The 27,763-nt window shown below is 57.2% G+C and overlaps 1 protein-coding gene across 3 annotated transcripts in view; it reads right to left on the bottom strand.

Moving 5' to 3' along the window:
* NUP210 (nucleoporin 210) overlaps positions 1 to 27,763 on the bottom strand; it is a 114,537-nt gene that overhangs the window by 18,004 nt on the left and 68,770 nt on the right. For 2 of the 3 annotated variants that reach the window (XM_081526488.1, XM_081526486.1), the window contains exons 15-28: positions 25,747 to 25,968; positions 25,063 to 25,236; positions 22,090 to 22,282; positions 21,482 to 21,588; positions 20,823 to 20,927; positions 20,632 to 20,733; positions 11,449 to 11,577; positions 9,208 to 9,335; positions 8,974 to 9,109; positions 7,384 to 7,446; positions 7,051 to 7,230; positions 5,169 to 5,249; positions 3,897 to 4,028; positions 2,566 to 2,724 (exon numbers count right to left, since the gene is read on the bottom strand). In XM_081526488.1, coding sequence (XP_081382614.1) covers positions 2,566 to 2,724; positions 3,897 to 4,028; positions 5,169 to 5,249; positions 7,051 to 7,230; positions 7,384 to 7,446; positions 8,974 to 9,109; positions 9,208 to 9,335; positions 11,449 to 11,577; positions 20,632 to 20,733; positions 20,823 to 20,927; positions 21,482 to 21,588; positions 22,090 to 22,282; positions 25,063 to 25,236; positions 25,747 to 25,968 — 1,911 coding nt within the window. The remainder of the gene's footprint in view (positions 1 to 2,565; positions 2,725 to 3,896; positions 4,029 to 5,168; positions 5,250 to 7,050; positions 7,231 to 7,383; positions 7,447 to 8,973; positions 9,110 to 9,207; positions 9,336 to 11,448; positions 11,578 to 20,631; positions 20,734 to 20,822; positions 20,928 to 21,481; positions 21,589 to 22,089; positions 22,283 to 25,062; positions 25,237 to 25,746; positions 25,969 to 27,763) is intronic. The other variant, XM_081526487.1, reaches the window with a different exon arrangement.

Below are 27,763 nucleotides of genomic sequence, written 5' to 3'. Positions count from 1 at the left end.
TCGGGGGCTGCACCGGGTTCTGGAGCCAGGTGAGCCCGTCCGCTGGGCTGACGGCTCCCAGAGGGAAGCTGCCTCTGTGGCTGTGCATCACACAGGACACACACACCCATACAGGCCCCTCCCGCCGCTCCCAGGAAGGTAACTCCTGTGGTCCCCCCGACACAGAGCCGCTCCCAGGCAGGTAACCCCTGTGGTCCCCCCGACACAGGGGGGCCTTCCTCTCCTGCCTCGTGACCCGCCGAGGAGCACCCGTGCCAGCACCACGGTGAACAGCCTCAGGGTCAGGGCGACGAGGGGGTCTAGGGGCTGTGACCTGGGGGCTCAGCTCTACCAGTGGGAGCCTGTCTCTCATCTCCTGCCAGTTTGGCCGATGGCATCACTCCACGTCTCCAGGACGAGCCGCACACTGGGCTTTTAGACAAAATCTTCCTATTTTTCAACGTTGGCAACAAATAAAAAACTGTTTTGAAGCACTGAGTGAGCCAAATAGAACACCTCTGTGGGCTGGATCCAGCGTCTCTGAGTGAGTTTCTGATGTGCTTTAAAGTTACCTGATGTCAGCCAGGGAAACCGAGGCACAGAGCTGCTAAATGACCCGACTGAGGTCACAGAATTCGGAGCTACAAAGCCCTGTCTCTAATTCCAGGTCAGGGGTCAGAACTCGCTTCACTTTATTTTCAGCTGGGAAGAACATGTGTTTGTGTGTGTGTATGTGTGTGTGTGTGTGGCTGTGTGTGTAGCTGTGTGTTTGTGTATGTGTGTGTGAGTCAGTGAGTGTTTGTTGCATATGTGTCTGTGTGTGTGTGTCTGTGCATGTATGTGTTTGTGTCTGTGTATGTGTCTGTGTGTTTGTGTATGTATGAGTCTGTGTGTGTCTCTGTGTCTCTGTGTGAATGTATCTGTGTGTCTCTGTGTCTGTGTGTGTGTGTGAGTCTGTGTATGTGTCTCTGTGTCTATGTGTGTATGTGTCTGTGTGTTTGTGTAGGTCTATGAGTCTATGTGTGTCTCTGTGTGTGTGTGTCTGTGCGTCTCTGTGTCTGTGTGTGTGTGTACGTGTCTGTGTATGTATCTGTGTGTCTGTGTGTCTGTGTACATCTGTGAGTCTGTGTGTGTCTCTGTGTCTGTGTGTGAATGTGTCTGTGTGTCTCTGTGTCTGTGTGTGTGTGTGAGTCTGTGTGTGTATGTGTCTGTGTGTTTGTGTATGTCTGTGAGTCTGTGTGTGTCTCTGTATCTGTGTGTGTATGTGTCTGTGTGTCTGTGTGTTTGTGTACATCTGTGAGTCTGTGTGTGTCTCTGTATCTGTGTGTGTATGTGTCTGTGTGTTTGTGTACGTCTGTGAGTCTGTGTGTGTCTCTGTGTCTGTGTGTGTGTGTGAGTCCCTACGCACATGCAGGCAGGAGTCGGGGCGGGGCTGGGCAGACAGGCACTTCCCTCTCTGAAATGTGCTTCTTCACCCTGCGTGGGGTATGTGCCTGACCTAGAAATGGCTTGTTTCCTCTTGAAGAAAGGGTTTGAACCTGTGTCTTTCTTCATGATATCTAGGAGTCACTTTCAGTCTTTCTTTGCAATTTAGGGGGGCCCAGACATTACATTTAAGGGCTTCCTGGATGGCTCAAGTGATAAAGAATCTGCCTGCAATGCAGGAGACCTGGGTTCGATCCCTGGGTCGGGAAGATCCCCGAAGGAGGAAATGGCAACCCCCTGCAGTGTTCCTGTCTGGAGAATCCCATGGACAGAGGAGCCTGGCGGGCTACAGTCCACAGGACTGCAAAGAGTCAGACACGAGTGAGCACACACGCACAGGTGAGGACATCACTGAGTCTCACATCAGCAGAAGGGGGTCCCTGAGGCTAAACATGCTCAGGGCAGGGGACCAAGAGAGAGCCGGGGCCAGGCCCAGGTAGACAGCTCCATCCTGCCGCTGCCCCCTTGAGGGGCCCTGAGCGGGCCGGCCGCCCCTGTCCTGAGGCTCGGGTCCCATCTGTGAACAATGGGGTCACACCCTCTGTCTCCCGGGGCACAGCCCTCGAGGCCTTTCGGGACCCTCCACTGCCTGCTCCCTGGGACCGCCCCCCCGCCCCGCGGGCTTCACAGGAGCCGGCCCAGGAAGCGGGGGGCGTGCATCTGCCTCCGTCTTGTCCTCCACGAGTGCTTGTGAAACAAAAGTGATTAGACGCATGCCCAGCTCAGATTTTCCAGCCTCTTCCCCCCAGAAGGCACCCCGACTCTGAGCTCAGAGTCACCTCCTGCTCTGGAAGCACATAGAGCTACTGCAAACCTCCAGGGCTCTGCACGGGCCGAGTCCCCCACTTTCCCCTGCCAGGCCCTCCCAGCCCCAAACCCCTCCCCTCCAGGGTCGCCCCAGCCCTGGGCTCCCACAGCACCTCGGAGCCCCAGCTCAGGCCCCACCAGCCTCACCACAGCTCCCTGCAGGCCGGGCACCCCTCAGGGGCAGGCCCCAGCCCCCACTCCCGCCACGTGTGCCCACACGGCCCCGGGGGAGCAGGACCCTGGGCTGCCCAGCGCTCCCCCACTGACGGCGGCCCCTGCCCACCCGACCCTCACCTGGATCTGGATCTCGTCGGAGAGCTCTTTGGCGAGGCCCAGCAGCTGCCCGGCTGTGGGGTCCAGGGCCTTGACCACCACCCTCAGTCCGGTGCGGCCCTTCGCCCGGCCGAGCACATTCATGGCAAAGTCGTACTGTGAGGACAGCCGGAGCGACGCCTGCGACAGACACGGAACGTCCCGAGGGGGCCCGGGCCCAGCTCCCCCACAGGGCAGGTGCCCCAGACTCCCCGAGCCGCCCGTCTGCTGTCACCCCGCTGCCCTCTTGCCCCGGTCGGGGCCTGCCAACCCCAGCACATGCGTGGGGCGCTCCACGCTGCGATTCACACTGTTTCCAGGGCCCGCGGGAGAGGTTGGACCCGCCAGCGTTCTCACGCAGGACTTCTCAGACCCTTGGCTGTGGGGCTCAGGGCGGATCACCCAGACGATGCTAGGCTTGGGGTGTTGCCCACAGAGCCCTTGTTATGGGGTATTTGTGAAGAAGTTACCGTGGGGACGGTCTGGGGACAGGATCTGGTCCCACAGGGTCGGGGGGGGTGCGGTATTCGTCTTGCACTGTGTGAGCTTCAGGCAACCTCTAAGAGACCTCATCACCCCCTGTCTAGCCTCCTCCCCAGGCCCCCACTGTCCACATATAAGACAAGGAGAGACCCTGGGAAGCAGCCGCACTCAGGCCCTGTGTGACCGAGGCCCACCTGGGGTTACTGCCTGGAATCACAGGGCCAGGACCCGGTGCACAGCCCACCGACGGGGTCACCCGGGCATGTCCCCCCTCCCCACGCACGGGTGTCAGCTCACACACACGGGGCGGTGTGTCTCTCCAGCACCTTCCAGCACAGACCTGGAGAGGGGCCAGGGCCCCCCTGGAGAGCCTAAGGGGACGGGGTAGGGCCTTGGGACAAACCTGGAGAAAACTCCAGGGCTGCCAGTGCCAGGTGACATCTTAGAAAGGGGGTCAGAAGCTACAGACTGGGGACCCCCAACCAGGACCCCATGACATTCTGGAACCTGCGTGACTTTCCCAGCAGGCTGTCATTTTTGCTGCCTTCCACCCAAAGGTTGCCTCTAAGCCCCTGGGCGGTGCGGCTGGTCGGCAAGAAGGAGCTTAAAATGAAAAGGCTGCAGCCTGTCCTGGGACCCACGAGAGGGGAGCTGGAGGCCGGGTTCCTGGACACGCGAAGGGCTGGAGCGAGGAGGGACCCCAGGGAGGGACAGGGTGGCTGTAGAGTAGGAAGCCTCACGAGGGCGTGACAGGCACACGCGTGGGGAGAACCTTCCCACTTCACCGCCATCTAGGGTGGAGGGTGGGGTCTCTGGGGGGCGGTGAGTACCTCATGGTGCCGCCCCCGGACATCCAGGACGTCTCGCTTGGTGACAGACCAGTGGAAGGTCAGACCCGGCACGGCATTGCCGAAGGAGAAAGGGTTCTGGTTGTTGGTGATCCCAGTGACGTAGACGGGCATCTGTGGGGGGAAGCGAGGCCTGTGACCACCCCCATCCCATGGCCGGAGCCCCCGGACGCCCTGTGTCTCAGGACTGCCCCCCAGGGCCCACTGCTGCCCTGTCTCCTGAGCACAAGGGGGACTTCGATCAAGTCCTCCCGAATCAGCGGCAGGCACGGCACAGCGCCAGCCCCTCCCCGCCCGTCCTTCCAGGGCTGTGGGCAGTCGCACCTTGGCCGAGGGACCCCGTTCCTGAATGACCACCTAGAGCTCTGGGTGGCCTGCAGCCCCCCTGGCAGGACAGCTCACCCTGTTCCTGTCTTTCTCAGTCTAGTAGGGGCCCCTGCTCACAAAGGGTGGACTCAGTCTCCTACATTCTGAATTTACCAAGTGCTGTTCCAAGGGCAAACAACATGGACCTGAGTCCGGCTGTGGGTCAGCGCCCAGTTCCAAAGTTCCCTAGCTGCGTGGCCTCAGCAGACGCCCTAAGCCTGCCACGTGTGCACCTCCTCGTCTGTGATGCGGAGATGACCCTGGACCACCTTGGGGGGCTGTTATGCCCACCACATGGACTATGACGTACAAAGCACTGAGAAAGGTGCACGCCATCCAAACCCCAGCTCCTGGGAGGCGCCAGGTGCTATTCTAGGTGCAGGAAGGCGACAGACTGGTGGAGACACGGACGTCACCCCTGCGGGACTGAAGGGGTAGGCACCACACATAAGGGGAGCTGGCGCACGGGGGAGAAGGACAGGGAGCCTGGGCAACACAGCAGGAGAGGCAGGGAGTGAAGCTGGACCAGATGAAAAACAGAATTCAGCAGGTCAAGGGGCTGCAGAATCATCCTAGCAGAGGAAACAGCGTCTTGGGAGCAGCTCCCCCAGGCTCATCCTGAACTAGGTCTCAGATCCTGACACCTGCCGGAGGCTGCTCCAGAGACACAGACAGGAGCTGGAGAGGTTCCGCCCCACCTGGGTGCCCGCCCGCATCCCTGTGATGGGAACCTCACCTGGGAGCCCGCCCTCACCCCTGTGATGGGAACTTCACCTGGGTCCCCGCCCGCATCCCTGTGATGGGAACCTCACCTGGGTGCCCGCCCACATCCCTGTGATGGGAACCTCACCTGGGTGCCCGCCCACATCCCTGTGATGGGAACTTCACCTGGGTCCCTGTTCGCATCCTTGTGATGGGCGCGCGGATCCTCACAGCCTGGAGCAGCAGCACCTCCACCTCCACGAGATCCTGGGAAGAGGGCTTTGGGGCTCAGGCTGGCAGGGCTCAGGGGCCACATGCCAACAATGGGTCCCTCCCTGAAACTCCCATTTCTGAGGCTGCAACCCTTTCTTTAGAGAGGAACGAAGTAGGCCCTCCCTGGTGCTTGATTTTACTCTCAACATGCCTGGTACTTTCTTGTTTTTATAAAATTGATAGACGTGGAGTATCCACCCTGTGATTCAAAAGGACTTTGCGGTCTGACCAGGATACTTGGAGAGACACTGGAACTGCTGGGAAAGGCGTGAATCAATGAACTCAGGGTTGGGTCAAGGTCAGTCCCACCCCCTGCAGGGGGTCCCAGCGCCCAGAGCTGTGTGCTCAGATGCTCTGAACTCAGCAGTGCTCCTGGTCCACTGTCAGGGACCAGCTTCTGTCCACAGTCACATCACCCGGAAGGAAGCCCTCTCTTAGAGTTGGGGCTCCAGCATGGCTGGACCACCAAGTCAATGCTCCTGCAAGTCACTGCCGGCCGCAGACATGGGGCAGAATCCAGGCACCTTGAGCCCTTCCCAGGAGGGGACATGCTCTGCTCTGTCCTTCCCAGAGGCCCACAGAAGTGCCACCCCAGGAAAGAAGGAAAAGAGCAGACCGAGACACCCGCCACCACCTGCTTGGGGCCAGAACCACCACGTGAGGTGGGGGTGGGTGGGAGGATGGGGGGCCCCCCAGATGAGGTCCCCCTGACTCGGCCTCCAGCATCTCTGCCGACCCAGAAAAGCTGCTAGGAAATATCCCCCACTCTGTCGAGGAGGCCTGGAGATAGTTTAACCCTTAGCTGAGCAAAGATACTAGTGAATGACTCGGGTTTTCTTCTCCTGGAAATATCAATCCAGGTCTGAAATACTGCTGGTGCCCAGTTACCCTGGTCTATGGCAGCCAAGCCAGCATGTGCCTCTAAAAACACACACCATAAGCCCCCCAGCGTGTCAGTGCCCACAGCATCCCACCTCTATTGTGAGAACGTCCGCAAGCCCTGCCGGAAATGAGTGAACTAAAGGCAGGAGGGCTCTGACGTGGGCAACACTGGCTCAGCCCTAGAACAGCCGTGTATGGTGTGGGTCAGCTGCATCCAGGCAGAGCAGAGGGTCCTGAGAGGACTCAGGGAGGCACAGAAAACAGGGTCTGCTGTCACAACCGCTACCATCATCCTGCACTGCAATGTCCCCAGGGCGGGAGAGCTTGGGGCTCCACGCCTTAAGGAGTAATAGCTCATTTGGTTAAGAATCTGCCTGCAATGCAAGAGACCCCGGTTCAATTCTTGGGTCAGGAAGATCCCCTGGAGAAGGGATAAGCTACCCACTCCAGTATTCTTGGGCTTCCCTGGTGGCTCAGCTGGTAAAGAATCTGCCTGCAGTGCGGGAGACCTGGGTTCGATCCCTGGGTTGGGAAGATCCCCTGGAGAAGGGAAAGGCTACCCACTCCAGTATTCTGGACTGGAGAATCCCATGGACTATTGGTGTCGCAGAGAGTTGGACACGACTGAGTGACTTTCACTTTCAGGGACCCTCAGTCTGGAGAAGGGCAACCGTGGGGGTGCCAAGAGCAGGTCTGGCCTGGTGAGAGGGGAAGGTGACAGGCAGGTGCTGCAGGCTCCGAGGGCAGAAGCAAGACCCTGGGAGAGGGGTGGTCCTCAGGAGCAGAGCCCACGCCCAGCAGACGGGGGACCTCCCTGCCGTGGCTCCGCGCCCCGCCAGCCGCCTGGAGAGCGGAGCACCCCCACCCTAGAGGGCGGACGTGGAGGGTGCCTCTGCTGCGGCCCTGCCGTTACCTGCGACACGATGACCAGCTTGCCGGTCTCAGCATCCACGGCTTGCACGACCCCCGACACGGCGCCACGGCCCACCGCAAGGCCCCGCACCAGCCCAGCGCTGCTCACCAGCGCCACGCTCTCGTTGCTCATGGAGAAGAGGATGTTGGACTGTGGCTGGGGGCCACCCTCGGAGGTGATCTGGAGGGGGAGACAGCACCGCCCGTCAGCCAGCCCCCCTATGGGTGCCCACACTGCACCTTCCGGGGCCAGGGCACCGACACCCTGGAACTCCCCCCCACAGCCTGCTCTGAAGCCCCAGGTGGTGGTGGGGGCGTGGCCTTGAACTCCTACCTGCATCGTGGCCCCAATAATCAGCGTCACCTTCCTGGGGATCAGCCTAAATGGGGGGAAGACCTGGACGTGGAGACACAATAGGGAAACAGGCTGTTGTGTTCCAGGCTCACACGGCCAGGCGCGGTCAACCGTTAACTCCAGGGACTAGGGAACACAGTGTACAGACGTACAGACTCCTGCCTTTGAAGGGGGCCAATGAGGGCCTGGGGTCCCAGCCAGCCCCGGGGGAGACCTCACGTACCCCTGGGCCTGAGGCTCCAGGGTTCTCAGGGGCGTGTTCCGCTCTGGTGGGGTCTGCCAAAACGCCCGCTCCCCGGCCCACCCGGGACCTGCCCATCAGAGGTGGGTCCTGCCGTGCGTTTCAGCAAGTCCCCAAGACAGTCTGGCGCACGTCCAGGTTTCCAACCTGCTGCCTTCGAGGTTCCCCAGCTCCCCTTTGGAAGGCTGACTCTAGCACAGTTTCCAGATTTCTACTGAAAAATCATCTAGAATAGTTCTCTACTCCCATGGCCTCCGTATTTTCCAGATGAGGAAAGGGGGACTCGGGGGGGCAGGACAAAGAGGCTCTGTCTCTGTGGCAGGGCAAAGCCCCCACGTCCTCCTCCTACAACCCCACAGTCCCCGCTTTGCCTGAAGACGTGCCAGTCAGCCCAGGGGTGACATGTGCGTGAGGTGTGGTCTCCGTAGGGCTGCCTGAGTATAGGCATGCAGGGTGGCCTTCTCACCCGGAGGAGAAGGGCGCGCCTCCATCCTGAAGCAGCACCCATACCCACCAGCACAAAGCCCCCAGCCCGCGAGGCTGAGCCCACACAGGACGTGGCAGGAGCAGCTTAGTGCTGCCACCAAAGGATAAACTCGGACACAACTTCCTGACCCCGGTGGCCGCGGGCTCCTGTCTCAGCCTGATGCCATGGGGGCACCAGGTCACAGCCGAGCCCAGGTGGGCCCCCAAGTTCCCTTACCCAGAACGGCTGCTCCAGGGCTCCCACGAAGAGCCTGCTACCTCCAGGGCCCCAACCATCCATGTGTGCTTCTACTCTCGAGTCCAGACCCACCTGCTCTCCCCGCAGCCACTTCCCTGTCTGGGACAAGTCACTCCCCTCCTCTGAGCCACACCAGGCCCCCTGAGTCCCAGAGAGAGTGAAGTAACCCAGCCCCCTCACTCCTGGGCTCCCAGACTCCCAGGACAGGGGAAGGCCCCCCCCTTTAATCAGAGAAGCCCGGAGAGCAGTTAATATGGCCTCTCCACTTGGGGCCTTCCCTGGGGGCTCAGATGGTAAAGAATCCGCCTGCAATGCAGGAGACCCAGGTTCCATTCCTGGGTCAGAAAGATCCCCTGGAGAAGGGAATGGTTCCCCACTCTTGTGTTACTGCCTGGAGAATTCCATGGACAGAGGAGCCTGGCGGGCTAGAGTCCAGGGGATCGGTTGCAGAGTCAGACACAGCTGAGTGACTAACACTTTCACTTTCCTAAAAGTCCCAGCCGATCACAAAAAACACCATATTCCCCCTTCCCACCCCCACAGGGCCTTGATGTGCACCAGGGGCTGGGCCGGGCCCACGAGGCGCAAGGAGGAACGGCTTTACCTCAATCTGCTGTGGGGCTGAGTTGATTCTCTGTCCGGCCTTGTCGGTCACGGCCGCGGTGAGGCTGGTCTGGCCGATGGCCACGCCGTGGACGCGGAAGGAGGCGGTATAGTCGTCCGGGGCCTCATCGAGGGCCCTGGAGCAGAGGGAGGGGCTGGGACCTCTCCCCCTGGCAGACCCGTTGCTGCTGCCCTCAGGTGCCCTCCCCTGACCCCCGACCCCACGAGAACTCACACCAGCGTGACAATCTGGGAGGCTGCCCGGAGTTTCAGGTCCATGAAGGCCAAGTACTTGGCCAGGAAAGGCTTCTTGTGGAAGTCCAGCACGCGGACATGCGCCTTGACCGTCTTCCCTATCTCCACCTACATCGTGGAGGACAGAGACTCTGGGATGGCCTTTGAATGACCAATGCCACCACCTGTGGTGCCTATAGCTCTCTGCAAGCTCACACCCAGAGGCCCACGATGACCTCCAGACTATCAGCCTACCAACAACCGGAAACTGTTTACATGCTTTCTGTGTTCCGGGGGCCTCGAGGGATACTCAGATGCTTTGCCCAAAGCATAAATGTGGCATAAAGGTCACATCCCACTCTGACAGAACATCTGGGAGAGGGATAAATGAGGACGGGATTAACAAATACACATGACTGTATATAAAGTAGATAAACAATAAGGATCTACCAATAGCACAGGGACTATCTTCAATATCTTACAATAACCTATAATGGAAACGAATATATATATGGGCTTCCCTGGTAGCTCAGCTGGTAAAGAATCTGCCTGCAATGCAGGAGACCCCAGTATGATCCCTGGGTTGGGAAGATCCCCTAGAAAAACTACCCATTCCAGTATTCTTGGGCTTCCCTGGTGGCTCAGAATCGTCTGCCGTGCAGGAGACCTGGGTTCAATCCCTGGGTTTGAACCCTGGGTTGGGAAGATCCACTGGAGGAGGGCACGGCAACCCACTCCAGTATTCTTGCCTGCAGAATTCCATGGACAGAGGAGCCTGGCAGGTTACAGTCCATGGGGTCACAAAGAGTAGGACACAACTGAAGTGTCCTACCTTATGACCAACCTAGACAGCATATTAAAAAGCAGAGACATTACTTTGCCATCAAAGGTCCATCTAGTCAAAGCTATGGTTTTTCCAGTAGTCATGTATGGGTGTGAGAGTTGGACTATAAAGAAAGCTGAGTGCCGAAGAATTGATGCTTTTGAACTGTGGTGTTGGAGAAGACTCTTGAGAGTCCCTTGGACTGCAAGGAGATCCAACCAGTCCATCCTAAAGGAAATCAGTCCTGAATATTCACTGGAAGGACTGATGCTGAAGCTGAAACACCAACACTTTGGCCACCTGATGCGAAGAACTGACTCATTGGAAAAGACCCTGACGCTGGGAAAGGTTGAAGGAAGGAGGAGAAGGGGACGACAGAGGATGAGATGGTTGGATGGCATCACTGACTTGATGGACATGCGTTTGAGTAAGCTCCGGGAGTTGGTGATGGACAGGGAGGCCTGGTGTGCTGCGGTCCGTGGGGTCACAAAGAGTCGGACACGACTGAGCGACTGAACTGAACTGAATTGAAGCAACTAAGCACAGCATATATATGTGTCTATATAACTGAATCACTTTGCTGTACACCTGAAAATAACACAGCGTTGTAAATCAACTCTACTTCAGTAAAAAGAACTAAGGGCCTAGTTAGAGAGCTAATCCACAGCTTAGGATAGCAACAGGCATACAGTGGGGGCTTAATAAGTGCTCATTGAACCAGCAGTTCACACCTGGCAGCACATACTGCACGCGGTGAAAACTGTGGGAAACATGAGTCAAAAGTGCTTAGTGAAAGAACACAAGTCTAGAAGCAACTCACCAGCAGAAACGAGATCAGAGAAGGCATATCCGAGGCTGAGAGAATAGTGACTTTGAAGAAGTCTAAGCTGCGTGAATGCCCCGTTTAATGACCAACCCTTCTCTCCTTCAGGAAGACAGGACCCTGACAGCATTCCTCTGGAAACCTTGCTGCAATCACTTCATGTATTTGAGTTATATAAAATCCTTCTTCACATTAAAGAAAAGCCTAGATCTATTATGTATTCATTTTGCAGAAGCACTTGGCATTCATACGCTTTATTCATCTGCCATTGAATTTCTGAGAATCCAAAAAGTACAGACAGAGGAGAAAATTTATGCTCTGGCTGGCTAGTCACCTGCAGCAGCCAGAGAATAGGAATCCCCAAGCCGGGGCTAACGTGAGGACAACTTCCAGGGGTATTTACAGCCAGGATTCATGAGTGTCGACCGAGATGAAGATGGACACCCCCAGAGGCCGCCCTGCACTGAGCCCAGGATGTCAGGTGAGACAGCGCTTCAAGGGGTGGGGAGATACGAGGAAAGCACCCCCCACAGCCCCACCATGCTCCCGGCTCCTGTGCAGCTAAAGAGGGAGCATACAGGGAGGTTGACACTGACCTTGTCCACCACGCGGATGTACAGCTCCTGAATGTCCGAGACGTAGACATCAGCCTTCGCGGGGGCGGGGAAGGCTAAGCACAGGTCGTGGATCATGACGGTGGAGGTGCCGGGGAGCAGAGGGCTCACCTGCAAGGTGGGGGTGGGGTGCGGTCACACGGCTGCTCGGAAAACCCTAACTCAAAGGTGGCCCTGCCCACCCCTCGTCGTGAGCCCCCACTGCCAGCTGGGCGACAGGCTTGGGAAGTAATATGTTAGTGCTGGGGTAGATTTCAAGGAGCATTTATTGAAACTTGGCACAAATTACAGAGAAGAAACAGAAGCTGCTCCAAGGCGGGGTGGTCAGAGCTCGGTGGAGGGCTGATTCACACCCAGGGTCCCATATCGCCTGTCCAGGCCACCTGCCCCTGCAGCTCCCATCAGAGAGGAGCATCCTGTGAGAGATCCCCTCTCATCCTGTGAGAGAAGTCTCCTGTGATGCTGGTAGGGTGTGAGGTGGCTGCTTTCCACATGAAGCCCTCACTGAGGAATCCTAATCTGGACTCACAGACTCTCAGAAGCTGGGAATGGGCCACCGAGGCCACCACGTCTTCACTGTGAGCTCCTCGAATCTCACCCATCTCCACATTTATCTCTACCTCTGCTGTGTTTGAGGGGTCCCCTGGAGGCTCAGATGGTGAAGAACCTGCCTGCAATGCAGGAGACCCAGGTTCGACCCCTGGGTTGGGAAGATCCCCTGGAGCAGGAAATAGCGGCCCACTCCAGAATTCTCGCCTGAAGAATCCCATGGACAGAGGTGCCTGGTGGGTTGCAGTCCACGGGGTGGCAAAGAGTCAGACGTGACTGAGCGACTCACACTTTGACACGCTTTCACTATATTTGACGTAGAGCCGGTGTAAAATGTTCAGAGTGAATGAGCTCATCTGAACTCCTGTCTTCCAAGCTTTCCTTGCCTCCTGTTAAGCCTTCTTCTCTCTCTACTTCCTTCCAGGGATGCCACTTTCAGAAGAACCTCTCCCCAGACAGCCTGCATCATCACCACTTTCTCATGCTGCAGATGGACTTGCAGTGATTTGTTGTATTGCTTAGAAGTGCATCTCAACTGGGTGGTCTGGGGGCTGGGCAGGTGGAGGCATGTCACGGAGCCAGCGGGTGGACCTGTGACGGCCTCCCACCTCTATCTGGCCTGGCTTTGTTGCCTGCAGTGTGTGGCCTATATTCACTGGGGGTAGGGGGTGGGTACAGCGAACAGTTTCGTATTGGCAAAGCTACAGTTTTAATATTAAGAACATGTAGGGGGGAAAAAAATGTCAGGAGACAACCAAATAGGTTAAAAGCCTTCAAAGGCTACCCAGAGTGAGTTTTATGTTCTATGAAACCCTGGCATATCTGGCCCCTGCCCAGGGCTCTGATTTCACGGCGAAAGACGTTCCCCTACAGCCATCACCCTCCGGCCAGCTGGCACCCGCCTGCCCCTCAGGGCTGCACGATTCACCCGAAATCTGGGCTCTCCCCCTGCGTCCACCTGCTGGTTCCCTCTCAGCCTCAGCCCCCTCCAAAGGTCCCTCTATGGCCAAGGCTCCTCTGGTCCAGGTGGGAACCTTCACCCCCTGCCCCTCTTCTTCTGGGGGAGCTCTGCCGCTCTCACCTGGTCAGCAGGCAGCCCTCCTGTGCATCCGCCCCAAGGCTGCGGTGTCACCTACCGCCACCTCGGGCCTCGAGCCTGGCCTAGCCCTGCGGCGTGTTATCTGCACTGAGATCCAGGGCCACCGCTGTGAGGTGCCGGTTAACGTATGGAGACCTGTGCTTCCATCAGCTCGGCTTCAGTTCCGGCTTCATCGAGACCGGAATTCAGAAAGAAGTCTGCAAACCCCAGGGACCCTTATCTGTCTGGGAAGTGTGGATTCTAGTCCACCCCCCTCAGTGGACATACACTGAGACAGGTCCACCCATGGTAGGAACCCTCAAAGGGGCGGCGCTGGGGAGGGAGCACAGTGCCCCTTTAGGGTGCCTTCTCCCACACTCGGCCACGGCCAAGAGCCGGATGCCACCAGCAGCCAGAAGGGAGCTGTCGGGCAGGGGACTGGGCCGGAGAAGGCCGGGCTAACTGTGCCTGCAGCGCTGGGCTCAGGGGCTCGAGGCTCAGGGGCTCGGGGGAACAAGCAGAGATGAAGGATGCCCAGGGTGCTTCACATAAGGACCCAGGTCGCTCAGTAAAAATCCCAGAGCAGAAACCCTGCCGGCACCCGGAACAACAGCCAGCCAGCCTGGCATCAAATACACTGAAGATGGGAGGCGGTCAGGGCCACGAGTCGCCACTTCTGTGGTGGATGATTCACCTGGTTGATTACATGTCCCCCAAAGAGAACCCACTTAAACATCCCAGGGAGAAGCGAGGACTCCGACCTGATCCCCCTGCAAACGTCACCGCCATCGGGAGCAGCACGTCACTCAGGAGGCAGAGAAATGATGGCTCGTTGCACCCACGGGGAGAGACCTGCGAGGCAGGGGTGGGCGTGCAAGGGAGGCATTTTTGTCTCTCCTTCAAAAGAGCCATTTTGCACGTTTTAAACAAAGATATAAACGATGGTGAGGAAATCGATTTCTCTTCCACTTGATTTCTCAGCAGCTGGATGTCCAGGAACCTCCCAGGTGACAGGGCAGAGGACGGCAGCCCACAGAGGGACCACATGGCCCTGCAGGCTGCCCACACGGCAGCCCCTGCCAGCTCACCACATGGTGAAGGGTGCCCCACGGGGGAGCCCGCCCGCCACTCTGGAGACAAACTGCTCTGGAGGAGGCAAGGGGGCAGGCTGGCGGTGGCATGGGGTCGGGGGTGGGGGGGGTCCTGTCCCCACACCCACTGTGCAAGCGTCACCACCTCCTTCTCCGGGCTCCAGACCCACTTGCCTCTTGAAGGACGTGCAGGGGGGATATGTGTGCAGGAAAGGAGGTGAGCGAATCCACCCCCAGAACCAATTCTCCTTCCTCAGGGGTGACACTGCCCCCTGGGAGCCCAGAGGAAGCCCTGTCATCTCTTTGGAGCTGGGGACCCGTCACTGCTCATTAAGAAGTTGCCGTGGAGCCAGGGGCAGCTCTGCTCAGGAACGTCTGCCCGCGCCTGCCAGGCCCCAAGGTGCTGATGCGTCGTCACGGCTCCTCGCTCCCCAGGCCCGTCACACTTCACGCTTGTCCCTTGACAAGCAGCATCTGTAGATGAGCAAGGACCCTGTGGATATCTCCAAATGTCACCGGTGCCATCGGCTTCTGTCTCCTGTGTGTGTCCAGCAACGTCTCGTGGTGGCCAGGCCCACGCCAGAGGTGAGGATTGTGCTCCCAGCAGACACAGACACCCTCGAGGCTGGTGGGGGTGGCCAGGGTCACACTGAGATGAAAAATGCCATCCAAGGGCTCCGTCCAGCCCCAAGGCTTCCTACAGGGCCGGGTTGGGGACCAGTTCCTCTGCCCACTGTCCCTTCTCCAGAAAAAGGTGGGACACACCCGAGTTCATGCCACATAGCTGCCACCCACCACCCACCCCGTCTCAAGGAAGGACCTCCCCCCCGAAGCAACTCCTCAGAGGTACAGCATCACAGGGACCAGCCCCACATCCCAGGACCCAGGAGAGGGGTCGGCTCCTAACAGCAGGGGCTCTGGTTGACTGCTCCCTGCTGAGTCCCCAGAGCCTGAACTGGGCTGGTGCATGACGGGAATCTGTCTTTGCAGAGTGACTGCCTTAATGAAAGGCCTGAGTGCTAGGCTCCTTCCCACCGCTCTTAGAATTACTACACGGCTTCTGCAAGGAGGCAGGATGTGAAATGTAAAGAAGTGACGAGAAGAAAGAAACCCTGAGTTTAAATCAGGTAAACCCTCCCATGAGTAAGCCAGCCGAGAAGGAAACAGAAGCGCCTGGCAGAGGGTCTGGGGCCGTGGGAGCCCGTGCAGCCCTGGGAGCGTCTTGTGGGCACCATCACCCCGCAGCAGCCCAGGTGCGCCCACGCCAGGCCCATGCCCCCAGACGCACAGAAGCCGACACACACCCATGAGCCATTCTTGCCTCTGAATGGGCCTCGATGGCGAAAGAAAGAAACATTTCCTCTGAGCTAATTGAAGAACTGTTGTGGGCTTCCTTGTCTCTGTGATTAAGGGAAATGAGAATGCTGCTAATTAGTAGCTGGGAGATGCTGCAGAAACGTGTAAACGTCCTTCAGAAGGAGCGCTCTGAGATGCCGCAAGGACCCGTCATCGGCTGTCAACACTCCATGAAAAATCCCTCGTGCCCTTGGCAGAGGAGGCAAAGGAACTGGCGTCCGATTGCATCAGGAGCCGCAGGGGCGTCTGCGCAGGCCGAGGTCGGGGGAAGCAGAGACCCTGGGGGCCGAGGCCACTCCAGGACACCTTCTGGGCAAACACGATCCTGGCGGGGCCTGCCTTGTCGGGCGCTGCTGGCACATCCCGCACACAGTCCTAGATGAGTCACAGGGTCGTGTCTGCGGCAGGGATCAGCCCCTCTCAGCAAGAGCCACAGAAGATGAGATGTGGGCAAAGGCTCGTCCACCACGTGGAGAGAGAACCACTCTAGATCTTTTGTTGTTGTTCAGTCACCAAGTCGTGCCTGACTCTTTGTGACCCCAGGGACTGCAGCACGCCAGGTGTCCCTGTCCCCCACCGTCTCTCGGGGTTTGCCCAAGTTCGTGGCCATTGCATCGGTGATAACATCCAACCATCTCATCCTCTGTCATCCTCTTCTCCTGCCTTCAATCTTTCCCAGCATCGGGATTTTTTCCAGTGAGTCGGCTGTTCACATTAAGTGGCCAAAGCACTGGAACTTCAGCTTCAGCCTCAGTCCTTCCAGTGAGTATTCGGGGCTGATTTCCTTTAAAATTCACTGGTTTGATCTCCTTGCAGTTCAAGGGACTCCTTGCTGTAGCTCTAGCTCTCGCTCGAGCTCTTTGGGACCATCTTTAAACGGGGGACATCATGCTTGCCTTGGCAGGGACAGGCCTAAAGTCTGCTGCCAACAGGGACCGTACACCATAGGACGTTGCAGGACTGAGCGGGGGTTCGTAGTTCTGGGAAGACTTGACTCTGATGCTGTAATCCCCTCTTGAGTCTTCCAGACAAGCGTGCCAGCTTTGGTTTGAATGCCTCCATGGACAGGGAACTCAGTATCTGCAGCAGTAGCCTACCTAGTCCATCACAGACTCTTAGAGGCTCTTGTTCTTGGAGGAAAGGTCTCTCTCTGGCCCCTGGGCTGCTCTCAGGGCTCGCTCAAAATGTGTGGTTCAAGGTTAAGTGTGAGTAAAAATGAGTCCAAGTTTTGTTGGCACTGCGCACATTTTTCTGAACTGGACACATCCCTCCTCTAGATTACAGGGGAGTTATTTTTAATCTCCAGAGATAAAGCAAAGCAACACATATTTCAAGCAGTTGGAATCATTTGCAATTTGAGGTTTTCCATTCAATGGGAAGGATCTGATGGTGACCACTCATTTACAAGGAAGAGGAATGGCCAGGGGATTATTCTTTCTTGGGCGAAAGGAATAACAATGCCTCGGGGGAGCTTCCTATGATCTCAGGTATCCAGCTGCACCCAGACTCCCTCTAACAACATACACTTGTCCACAGGCGCCAAGGGACGGCTTTTTCTTGCTCTGATTTACGGCGATAAACCCAAGAGGCCCTGACATCCGTGATTCTGCCTCTGAGAAAAACAGGTGTGTTATCCTGTAGCTCCACAAGAGAGCTAAAGACCAAGGTTGCCCACTGGGGGAAGGTAAAAAAAAGTCATAAAAACAATGTAACAAAAAAACAATCCTCCTAGAAACTCCCATGCTACCAAAACTGACTCAAAAAAAACCAGACAGTCTGAACAGACCAATAAGAGGTGAAGAGATTGAATTCCTATAAAAAACTACCCATGAGGAAAGCCCGTGACAATGTGGCTTCACTGGTTAATTGTACCAAACATCCAAGAGTAGCTGTTACCAATTCTACAGACTCTTCCAAAAATTAGAAGAGGGAACACTTCCAAGTCATTCCATGAGGCTGAGCTCCTGATACCAACCAGACAAAGACATCACAGAAAGCCACAAACCAGTATCTCTCAGGAATATGAGCATACACTCAATTAAATACCAGCAAACTGCATCTAGTTACGCATAAAAAGAATTATATATCATGATCAAGTAGCATTTATCCTAGAATGCAAGGTTGGTTTAACATCTGAAAGCCAACTAATGTAACATATCATATCAACAGAAGAAAAAAAACCCCTACATGATTATTTCAAGAAACACAGAAAAAAATATTGGACAAAATCCAATATACTGGACTTCCCTGGTGGTCAGTGGTTAAGAATCCTTCTGCCAATACAGGGGACATGGGTTCAGTCCCTGACTTGTGAAGATCCGACACGCCGAGGGGCAATGAAGCCTGTGCAGCACAACTACTGAGTCCGCGCTCTAGAGCCAGGAAGGCAGCCCTGGAGCCCACATGCCCGAGAGCCCGTGCTCTGGAGCCAGGAGTGCAGCCCCGGAGCCCACATGCCCGAGAGCCCGCGCTCTAGAGCCAGGAAGGCAGCCCCGGAGCCCACATGCCCAAGAGCCCCCACTCTAGAGCCAGGAGGGCAGCCCTGGAGCCCACACGCCCAAGAGCCCGTGTTCTAGAGCCAGGAGGGCAGCCCTGGAGCCCACACGCCCGAGAGCCCGTGTTCTAGAGCCAGGAGGGCAGCCCCGGAGCCCACACGCCCGAGAGTCTGCACTGTGGAGCCAGGAGGGCAGCTCCGGAGCCCACACGCCCGAGAGCCCCTGCTCTAGAGCCAGGAGGGCAGTCCCGGAGCCCACACGCCTGAGAGCCCGCGCTCTGGAGCCAGGAGCGCAACCCTGGAGGCCACACGCCCAAGAGCCCGCGCTCTAGAGCCAGGAGCGCAGCCCCGGAGCCCACACGCCTGAGAGCCCACGCTCTAGAGCCAGGAGGGCAGCCCCGGAGCCCACACACCCAAGAGCCCCCGCTCTAGAGCCAGGAGGGCAGCCCCGGAGCCCATACGCCCGAGAGCCCGTTCTCTGGAGCCAGGAGCGCAACCCCGGAGGCCACACGCCCGAGAGCCCGCGCTCTGGAGCCAGGAGGGAAGCCCCGGAGCCCACACGCCCAAGAGCCCCCACTCTAGAGCCAGGAGGGCAGCCCCGGAGCCCACATGCCCGAGAGCCCGCGCTCTGGAGCCAGGAGGGAAGCCCCGGAGCCCACATGCCCACGAGCCTGTGTTCTAGAGCCAAGAGGGCAGCTCCAGAGCCCACAGGCCTGAGAGCCTGTGTTCTGCAACAAGAGAAGCCACTGCGAGGAGGAGCTCGCACACCGCAACTGGGGAGTAGCCCCCCTTGCCGCAACTAGAGAAAGCCCGAGTGCACCAACAGAGACACAAATACATTTAAAAATCCAACATACTTTCATGTGTGTCTGTGTGTGGAAGAACACGGAGGTGATTATTATGGTTTGGTTTTTTTTCTTTTGAGATGATAAAATACTCTAAAACTGACTTTGGTGATGTCGCATTTATCTATGAATATACTAAAACCCACTGAATTGTGACTTTAAGTGGGTGAATTGCATGGTATGTGAATTACACCTCAATAAAGCTGCTACTAAAAACACTAAAGGTCGATGAGAAGTCACAGCTATCGCTGAGCCACAGCTTCTGCTCTCTAGTTTGCCACAGTCCCCACCATGCCCAAATACCCTCCAACACTACAGCAAAGCATCTGGTGTTGGTTAGCCCAGCTCTCCGCAGTGTCCTCCTTGCATCCCGCTCACCTGCCTCACTTACTCTACACCTGTTCCACTTCAGAAGCAACTGATGCTGTGACCCTCATCAAGACAGTCATCGGATGCAGGAAGTCAGAGAAAGGGAGCTGCAGGGAGTTACGGCTGAGAGAGCTAGGTGTCCAGGCTAGGACACAAATGTACCGCAAAGCCATGGGCAAGGCACCAGGCTGCATTTCTGAAGGAGCTGGTGGGACCAGGTCTCTGTGAAGGCGAAGTCTGACGGCAGCCTTCCCCGGAATGTGTGTTTCATGCTCTTGTCAGTGGCGAGGGCTCCCCCGCACAGACAGGCAGTGCCAAAAGCAAATGCAGGTGGCAAGACTGCAGGTGAACCTGCCTCAACCCCCAGCGTGCGCCAAGCACCAAGTGCCCAGCCTCTCTCGAGTCCGGGACAAAGTCTTGTTGGCGCTGGGATGACTGTAAAACTCCTTCAACACTGTCAACCAGCCTCCACCAGGGGAAGGCAGGTCTTAGGCTCCGAGTGGTCCAAAGCCCACAGCAAAGTTGTGAAGCCGGGATACCGCACAGTGTCGTGGTCTCTTGGTTCGCGGCTGCCTGTGGTCGCGCGTCACATCCATGGTTTGACACACTCAGTCCTGAGGGTTTCCTTTTAGACACAGTTCCGTTTTCATGACCGTATAATAGCTCACCGTGTTGATACACAGACAGTTAGGACGTTGGGCTGGTCTGCCTTTCCTCTTTGTCATGGCCATAGGAAGCCCTTTTATTTTTGTATTTTTTGTATTTTGTGGCATCACCACGTGGCATGCAGGACTTCAGTCCCCTGACCAAGGACTGAACCTGTGCCCCTTGCGTTGGAAGTGTGGGGTCTGAACCACTGGATGCCAAGGAAGCCCCATAGGGTGACTTTTTAAAAAATAAAAAAAATTTAAACAGTCCAAACGCCCCACAAGGAGAGAATGGCTGAGTACAAATGATTGCCAAAAAAATCATCATCATCATCATCATCATCATCCAGCCTACAGAACAATATGGAGAAAAAGAAAAGTTGAATAAAAGCCCTGAGGACCGTGGAAGCCTCAGTCCTTCCGTGGAGGGTGGAGGGTCAGGGAAGGAACGTGGAGAAACAGAAAAAGCCGATGTGTCCGTCAAGGCAGCATTCCTTCCGGTTCTTACAGTATCGCTTATGTAATTATATTTCCATCTTACCCGAAAGGCCGACTTAACGGGAACCATTAGGTAGCTAACAGCGTGGGTAGTTTGTGGAGACACAATACGGACCCCAAAGGTAGCTCGAGGGTGTCGGCAGTGACCCCTGGGAGGCTCTGAAGACCCTGTGCCGTGACCGACATGACCCACCGGCTGACGTGCAGAGGCAGGCAGGCGGGCGGAGCCCACACTCACCGTGGCGACGCCCCGGGCCTCCTGGTAGGCCGCCCTGACCACATCCGCACTGCTGGTGTTGAGGAAGAAGTAGCCAGAGCCCTCTCGGATGTGCAGCTCCGCCTGCAGAGGGGCCGGGCTGGTGTCAGAGGTGAGGGGTCCCCAGGGGTCGCGACGGGGGGGCGGTGGGGCGGGGAATGGGGCGGCCGTACCTGCACGTCTGGGTGGTTGTAGATGGTCAGCTCTTCCGGGCTGACCCTCACATCCTCCACCAGCATGAGTTCGATGGAGGCTGACACAGGCGTGAGGGGATCGTGCTGAGGGGCAAGGCCACACGGTCAGACCCAGGAGGCCAAGGGCCAGACAGACCCACGAGTGCCCCCCATGGAAGAGCAGCCCCAGACGCTGGCATCACACCAGGGACCTCGCTGTCTCGGGGACACAAGCCCAGCAACACCCATCGAGCTTTGAGCCGCATCCCAGTGAGACCTCCCCTAGTCCTGTCAAATCAGCCGCCCCTCAATCTGCCAGGACGCGGGGTGGACGACCCCCTCATGCCCCAGGGAAGTGGGGGGGTGTTCCAGGCAGTGGGGGCTGCGGGCTGAAAGGGACGGGGCTGAACCACTCGGGTGTGTTCGGCAGGGGCTGTGAATCGGGCAGCAGGGGAGAAGAGTCTAGATGGGCGAGCCCCTCTGCCTTTCAGCTGGACCCCTCCATCACCAGCATGCAGGGAGCACAGGAGGGGAGACTGAGGCATGGAGGCCAGCGAGGAGGTGCCCCCTGGTCAGTGGGCCAGCTGAGGACCCGGGGAACACCAGGCAGAGTGTGGGGGAGGCAGGAGGACGGCCCACCCCGGGGCCCCGATCAGTACCGGCCGCTTCACTCTGGCCGTGTCCAGGTGGGGCTGCTGGTAGCCAGTGGCGGTGGCAGAGATGGCCGTGGTGCCCGAGGCCTGGTGAACCGAAATGGTCTGCAAGCCTGAGAGTGAGAGGGAAGCCGACGTTGGATTGGGACCTGGCTCCTGCCTATGACGCAGCCCCTCCTTCCCTCTACCTGGTGTGTAGCCTGAAGTCTCCCACCGCCCTGAAATTAGGGGACAGGGTACACCGTGTGCACCTTTAAGAGTTAACGGGCCCTGAGCAAGCTTCCTAGAGAGGCTTAGAGGAGCTGGAGGGGATGGCTCAGGTCCTGGCCACTGAGGGTCTCCAGCCGCAGCCTCAGGGAGTCTCGGAGCTCGGAGCAGCTGGGTCTGGGCGCCAGCCGGGTCCGTGCACAACGTGGGCTTTGAGCTCAGCCACTGTGTGCCCTGAGCTTCTCCCCACCTCCCAGAGTCCGTTCTTCCCTCACAGGCATGTAAGGATTAAAGGAGAGTCCTGATGCTCCCTGGGCTTCATCCCTGGACAGAGGGGGTCCCAGCCCCTCGCCCACAGCTGCCCGCCCCTCTCTGCGCCCAGCGCGTCGGTCGGGGCAGCCGCTCACCATGCAGCTTCCTCTGGCCACTCCCGTCGTCCCGGGACACCAGCTGCAGGGGCGGGGCGGGCTCGATGCTGGCCAGCGATGGCCTGCTGGACTCCCACTGGATGCTCAGCGAGCTGAAGTTGTCGAACCTGCGGCCCTGCTGGTCGTAGGCGGCCAGGTCCAGCAGCGGGTTGCGGTGGCTGGAGACGGGTACCTGCAAGAAGCCGAGGTCACCCACGTGGCCACACCCTTGGCTGGGCAAGCCTGTCCCTGACACACGGTGCACCTTGTGGGCTCACGGGGGTCCTGGTGAGCGTCTGGGGGTGACTTGCTAAGGGATGCTTGCTACTGCTGTCAAGGTGCCCTTGACAGTCCTACACAACCTGGCCTCCAACTCCAGCCCATGCTCCTCGACGGGGACCTTGGTGATGTCTGAAAACATTTTTGGTTGCTAAGACTGTAGGGGGCGCTAAGCTGGCAACCAGGAGGTAGAGGTCAGGGTGCTGCATAGCACACAGGACAGCCCCCCCAAGAAGGGAGGATCTGGCCTGAAGCATCTGCAGTGCCGAGGCAGGGGGACCAGGCGTCAAGCATGCTTGCAAGTTCACTGGTCCTGCGATGGCAACACCACCCGCAAATTCACAAACGGGGAGGCTGAGGCGGCTCAGAGATGCTGAGTCAGTTGCCCAAGGTCACACAGGTTCTGGGGTGGACCGTCTGGTCTGAGTTTAAAGCCCACAGGCCTCCCTGGATGTTGTGCAGCCTCTCTCCCCCAAATGCAGGAGTAGGGCAGTGGCTCCATCCGAGCCCCGGCTCGGCACTCCCAGCCGACGCCCAGCTCAGGAGCCCGGGGTTAGGCTGGAGTGTCTCCCCAGTCTGTCACTGTGGCAGGTCAGCCCTGTTTCAGCACCCGGTGTCACCAATGATTTACTCTGCAAACACGTCCTGGGCAGCCCCTGGCTCCGGAGGGGCATAAAGCGAAACTGACACTGCACCGGGATACATGGCAGGGATCCGTCTTCCTCAGGTCCCTGCGAGACCATAAATCAGGCCCTGTCTGCCTGGCTGCGGGCTCTGCAGTCCCAGGGAGGATGGATTTCAGGGCAGTCCTCTGTTCAAGCAAGATCTACGACACACGAAAGCCCACGCAGAGCCGTGCTCGCTGCCCCATCGCCATCTTTCAACCAAGAGACAATCCTGGGCTGACTCCGAGGTCACTGCTGACAGACGGCCAGATGCGGCTCACTTGGCGAGCGGCCAGTGCTTAAGGACAGGATGGACGCCCGGGGATCTGATTATCTTATTCTCTGAAACTGAGATGGTCTGGCCAGCCTGGCGGGAGCACGAGCTGGACTGAGGGGACTTTGGAGGGGCATCCGCTCTCCACGCCTGACCTCCTCCCAGCCCTGCCCTCCTCGCCTAGGTTCGGGGTCCCCAGGCACGTGATTCTGCAGAGGAAGAGCAGAGGGTGACAGGGACACGAGCCCACTGTCCCCCGCCTCCCAGCCCGAGCCGGGCCCTGCTCTGGAACCCCGGAGAGGGAGATGAGTGCAGGCACAGCTCGGATGCACCGAGCCGCAGGGAATCTGTGTTTGTACCGGTCAGTGGCTTGGAGGTGAGCGGCAGCCCTGGAGGGAGCAAGCCTGTCAGTTTTCCAACAGCATTTGTTCGCTTTGCATCTCCAGGTCATGTTTCGGTAATTCTCCCAGCGCTTCAGGCTTTTTCATCATTACTCTATGTATCTGTTAGGGCATCTGTGATCAGGGGCCTTTGAAATTACTACCACAACTCACTTCTGAAGGCTCAGATGGTGGTCAACATTGTTTGGCAATAAAGTACTTTCAAATTCAGGTCTGTACGTGGTTTTCCTTAGCCGTAACACTACTGCACACTTGATAGACTCCAGGATAATACAAACATAACTTTTAAACACACCGGAGAACCAAGAAGTTCACGTGACTCATTTTATCACAATATTCAAGCTGTATTGGTGCATCTAGAACTAAACCCAGGCGATCTCTGAGGTCTGCCTTCATGCAAATTCTACAGCATGAGGATGTAGGTGCCTGGGGGCAGGGGTGGGGGTGGGGAAGCAAACCAAAGGAGGAAACGCTGGGGACACCCTTTTTTACCATTGTTTAGATGCTCAGTCATTGCTACCCTATGGATGGTAGCCCGCCATGTTCGTCTGTCCAAGGAATTCTCCCGGCAAGAACACTGGAGTGGGTTGCCATTTCCTTCTCCAGGGGATCTTCCCGACCCAGGGATCGATTCTTTAGCACTGAGCCACCGGGGAAGCCCGGGGACACACATTAGATGAGGTCTAAGGCTGAGGAAGGCCCTCCCAGGAGGTAACGTGTGAGTGAAGAGCTGAGGCAGGCAGGAGAGGGCCTGGGAGTTCAGAAGGAGACCATTCCAGTCAGGGAACAGCAAGCCAGACCACAGGCCCGCCCCAGGTCCGAGAGGGGACGGAGGTGGGGCGGGGAAGGTGACGGGTGGTCCCGGGGCCTGCGGGCCTCAGGAGGCAGGGGTGTGATTCTAGCTGTCACTCTGGGCGCACAGGAAGCCGCAGCAGGACTGAAGCAGGGAGCAAGGTGAGGCGCGTAAGCCACCTTCTGACCACCTACATGTGTCCAGTTCCCCTTATGCCCTTAGTAACCCTGGAGGCCACTGTCACCCCACATCACTCAAAGGAGGCGGACGCACGTGAATGAGACTGGGCTGGGCCCTGAGCGGCCCCCAGCTCCGGCCTCACAGTGGACCCAGGAGGCCGGGTCTTTCCAGAGGCCAGACTTATATACGTCGCTCTTGCCGCAAGGGATGAGAGCAGTGGCCGAGTCTGGGGTTGGGGAGGTTCCCTTTCTCTTGACACTGCCACAGCACAGGTCCCGGGCACCCCACGTCACCCCCAGACAAGCGCCCACCGGGCACGACGGGTGTGCCGACTAGGGAGGGGCAGCACCGGCCGTCGCCCAGCCCTCGGGGGCCACTCACCACCTGCTTGTTCTGCTGCAGCAGCGGGCAAGACAGGTCCAGCTGGGGGCTGGCGTAGACGGGCGTCAGCGTGAGCCGGGAGGGCAGCGCACACACGAACTTCACCACGGCGGGCTCAAGCGCCGGGAAGGGGTTGGTGACGCTGGGCTTGTTCCCCACCGTGAGGGCGATGACCTGGCAGGGCAGAAAATGCATCGCACACCCAGGCTCTGAGCCCCCACTCCACTGGGAACCCCTGGACTCGGGGAGCCCCTGGACTCAGGGTGCTGTTCTGCAGAATCCAGATGGAGGTGATAACCCATCCCAAGGGCTTACAACGTCCAGTGATACACGCATGGGAGACGGACGGACCTTCTGGCGGGGGCCCTGGGGCCCCTACAAACAGAACAGAACTGGGCCTGCTCCCAGAGACGGGTCGGGGGGTGCTGTGCAGCCTCCCAGGACTGGCCAGCATGCATCAGAGTCCTGCACCCTGCTCGGCCCACCTGGCGTTCACTCAGTCACCCCCTGCCCTGATCCTCAGTCTACCTGCCTGTGAAATGGGTACAACCGCCTGCAGCCGTGTCTTAGGGCTATCTTGAGGATTAGGCAAAATGAGTTTGCAAGGCACAGCAGGGTATTCAGGGACATGACTTTCCATCCCTCCTCTGGACAAGGTAGGCCTGGGGGTGGCCGCCTTCTCACCTGTTCACCCAAGACCTGGCAAGTCACGAGGATCCAGTGTTGCTGGTAATTCCGGGAGGCAGGGGGCCCAAAGAGAGCCAGACTGATGCTGTCCGCATCCTCTGAGGTGACATTGCGGAAGAACTTGGAAGGCTCCAGGACCCAGGGTCTGGGACCACCCTCAAAGAGCATCTCCTTCGAGGAGCCAAGGGTCACCAAGGCAACAGAGGAGGGGTCCACAGCCTGTGGGAGAAGGCAGAAGAGTCGGCGTGTCTCCGGGAGGAGCAGGCCTGGGGGGCGGGGGCTCACTCTCTGGTCCTCTCTGTCCTGCCAGGAAGGATCTGTCTGGGTGTCTGTCTCCCCTCCTGGCCTATGCGCTCCATCATAGGAAGGGCATGTCTGTTTCCCCTCGTATCTGTAGTGTGATCTCAACTACATGAGAAATGAAAAACCATGCAGAAAAAAGTAAAATATTTTAAGAAGAGCAAATTACAACTACACTGGATACTACTTCTCTGCTGCCTCATCAGCAAGAATCAAAACTCTGAGCACACACATTGCTGATGAGTCTGTAGCAACACACGTACTTTTTTATTTTTTGGCTGTGCAAAAAATTTTTTGGTTGCAGCACATGGGCTCTTTAGCTTGGAACGTGGGATCTAGTTCTCCGACCAGGGATCAAACCCAGTGATCGATGCCCTGTTTTGGGAGCTCAGAGTCTTAGCCATTGGACCACCAGGGAAGTCCTAAACACATACTCTTTTATAAAAGGTAGCTGTTTTCTTGAGATATAATTGACATATAACATTATATGAGCTTCATTAGTACAAGATAGTGATTTGAGAGTTGCATAGATTGTCAATGATCACCACAGTATGTCTAGTCAACGGCTGTCACCACACAAAGTTACAAATATTTTCTTCTCGTGACGATAAGAACTTTTAAGATCTGTTCTCTCAGCAACTTTCAAATACAGTATTACTGAGAAATGTGTTCTCATATCCTGCTGGGGAAGATAGGAAAATGGCATAACCCCAACAGAGGGAAATTCAGCAATGTCTGCTAAAATCAGAGGGTCTGCTAAAATCACAGGCCTATTTATTCCTTGTCTGAGCAGTATTCCTTCTAGGAATGGACTCAGAAGATAGGGCTCCATGAATATACTAACTGAGGCACAGAACTACACACTGCAGCATTATTTTTTAAGAGGGGAAAGCGTGGGAACAGCCCAAACACTTATTAGCGGGGTGATAAACTGGTCTATCTTTATGACCAAATAGCAAGCAAAGACCTTCTTATGTGTAGGCGAAGAGAACTGCAAGTTATCTGCTTTGTTTTCCAAGTAAAGGAGCAAGGTGCAGGACAGGATATAGAGGATGGTACCTTTCGAGGACAAGAGGAACAGGCCAAAAAAAACCCACGTAACTATGTGTGGTGATGGATGTTAAGTACGCTCATCATGGTGATCGTTTCACAGTACAGACAAGTATCAAGTCACTGTGTGGCACTAATGAAACTAACACAGTATTATCTGTCGATTACCCCTCAACAAGCAATCCACAGCAACCCTTGGCTGTTGTCTGCCCTGCATCAGACACTGTGCCCAGGGCTAGGGGTTCAGAGATGACGGTTTCTAATGTCCCTGAGCTTGCTTCTAGTGGGGCAGGGGGAGAAGAAAACATACCCCACACCAACAGGCCCGAGGCACAGACCCACCCTGCTCGGGTCTCTGTGTGAGGCTGCATGACCTCACCTCGGAGGAAGGGCCAGGTCTTTCTTGCCCACACATTAACTAACCCTACTTAGCATTTGCTACCTCTCAGGCACGGTTCTCAGCCCGTTTGGTTTTGCTCAAATCCTCCTCCTCACTACAACCCCGTAAGGCAGATGCTGTATTAGCCCCATTTTACAGGCAAGGAAACTGAGGCCCTGAGAAATTAAACCAAAGTTGCAGAGTTGGTGTGGGACCTGGATTCAGACTCCGGAGTTGGTGTCACAGCGAAGGCGGCATGCTCTGAGCAGGAACACGCTTCATGCC

The sequence above is a fragment of the Giraffa tippelskirchi genome, chromosome 9 (assembly GCF_054371585.1).
Source record: "Giraffa tippelskirchi isolate mGirTip1 chromosome 9, T2T-mGirTip1v1.2.pri, whole genome shotgun sequence".
NCBI lineage: Eukaryota > Metazoa > Chordata > Mammalia > Artiodactyla > Giraffidae > Giraffa > Giraffa tippelskirchi.
This window is presented reverse-complemented; position numbering and strand designations above follow the sequence as displayed.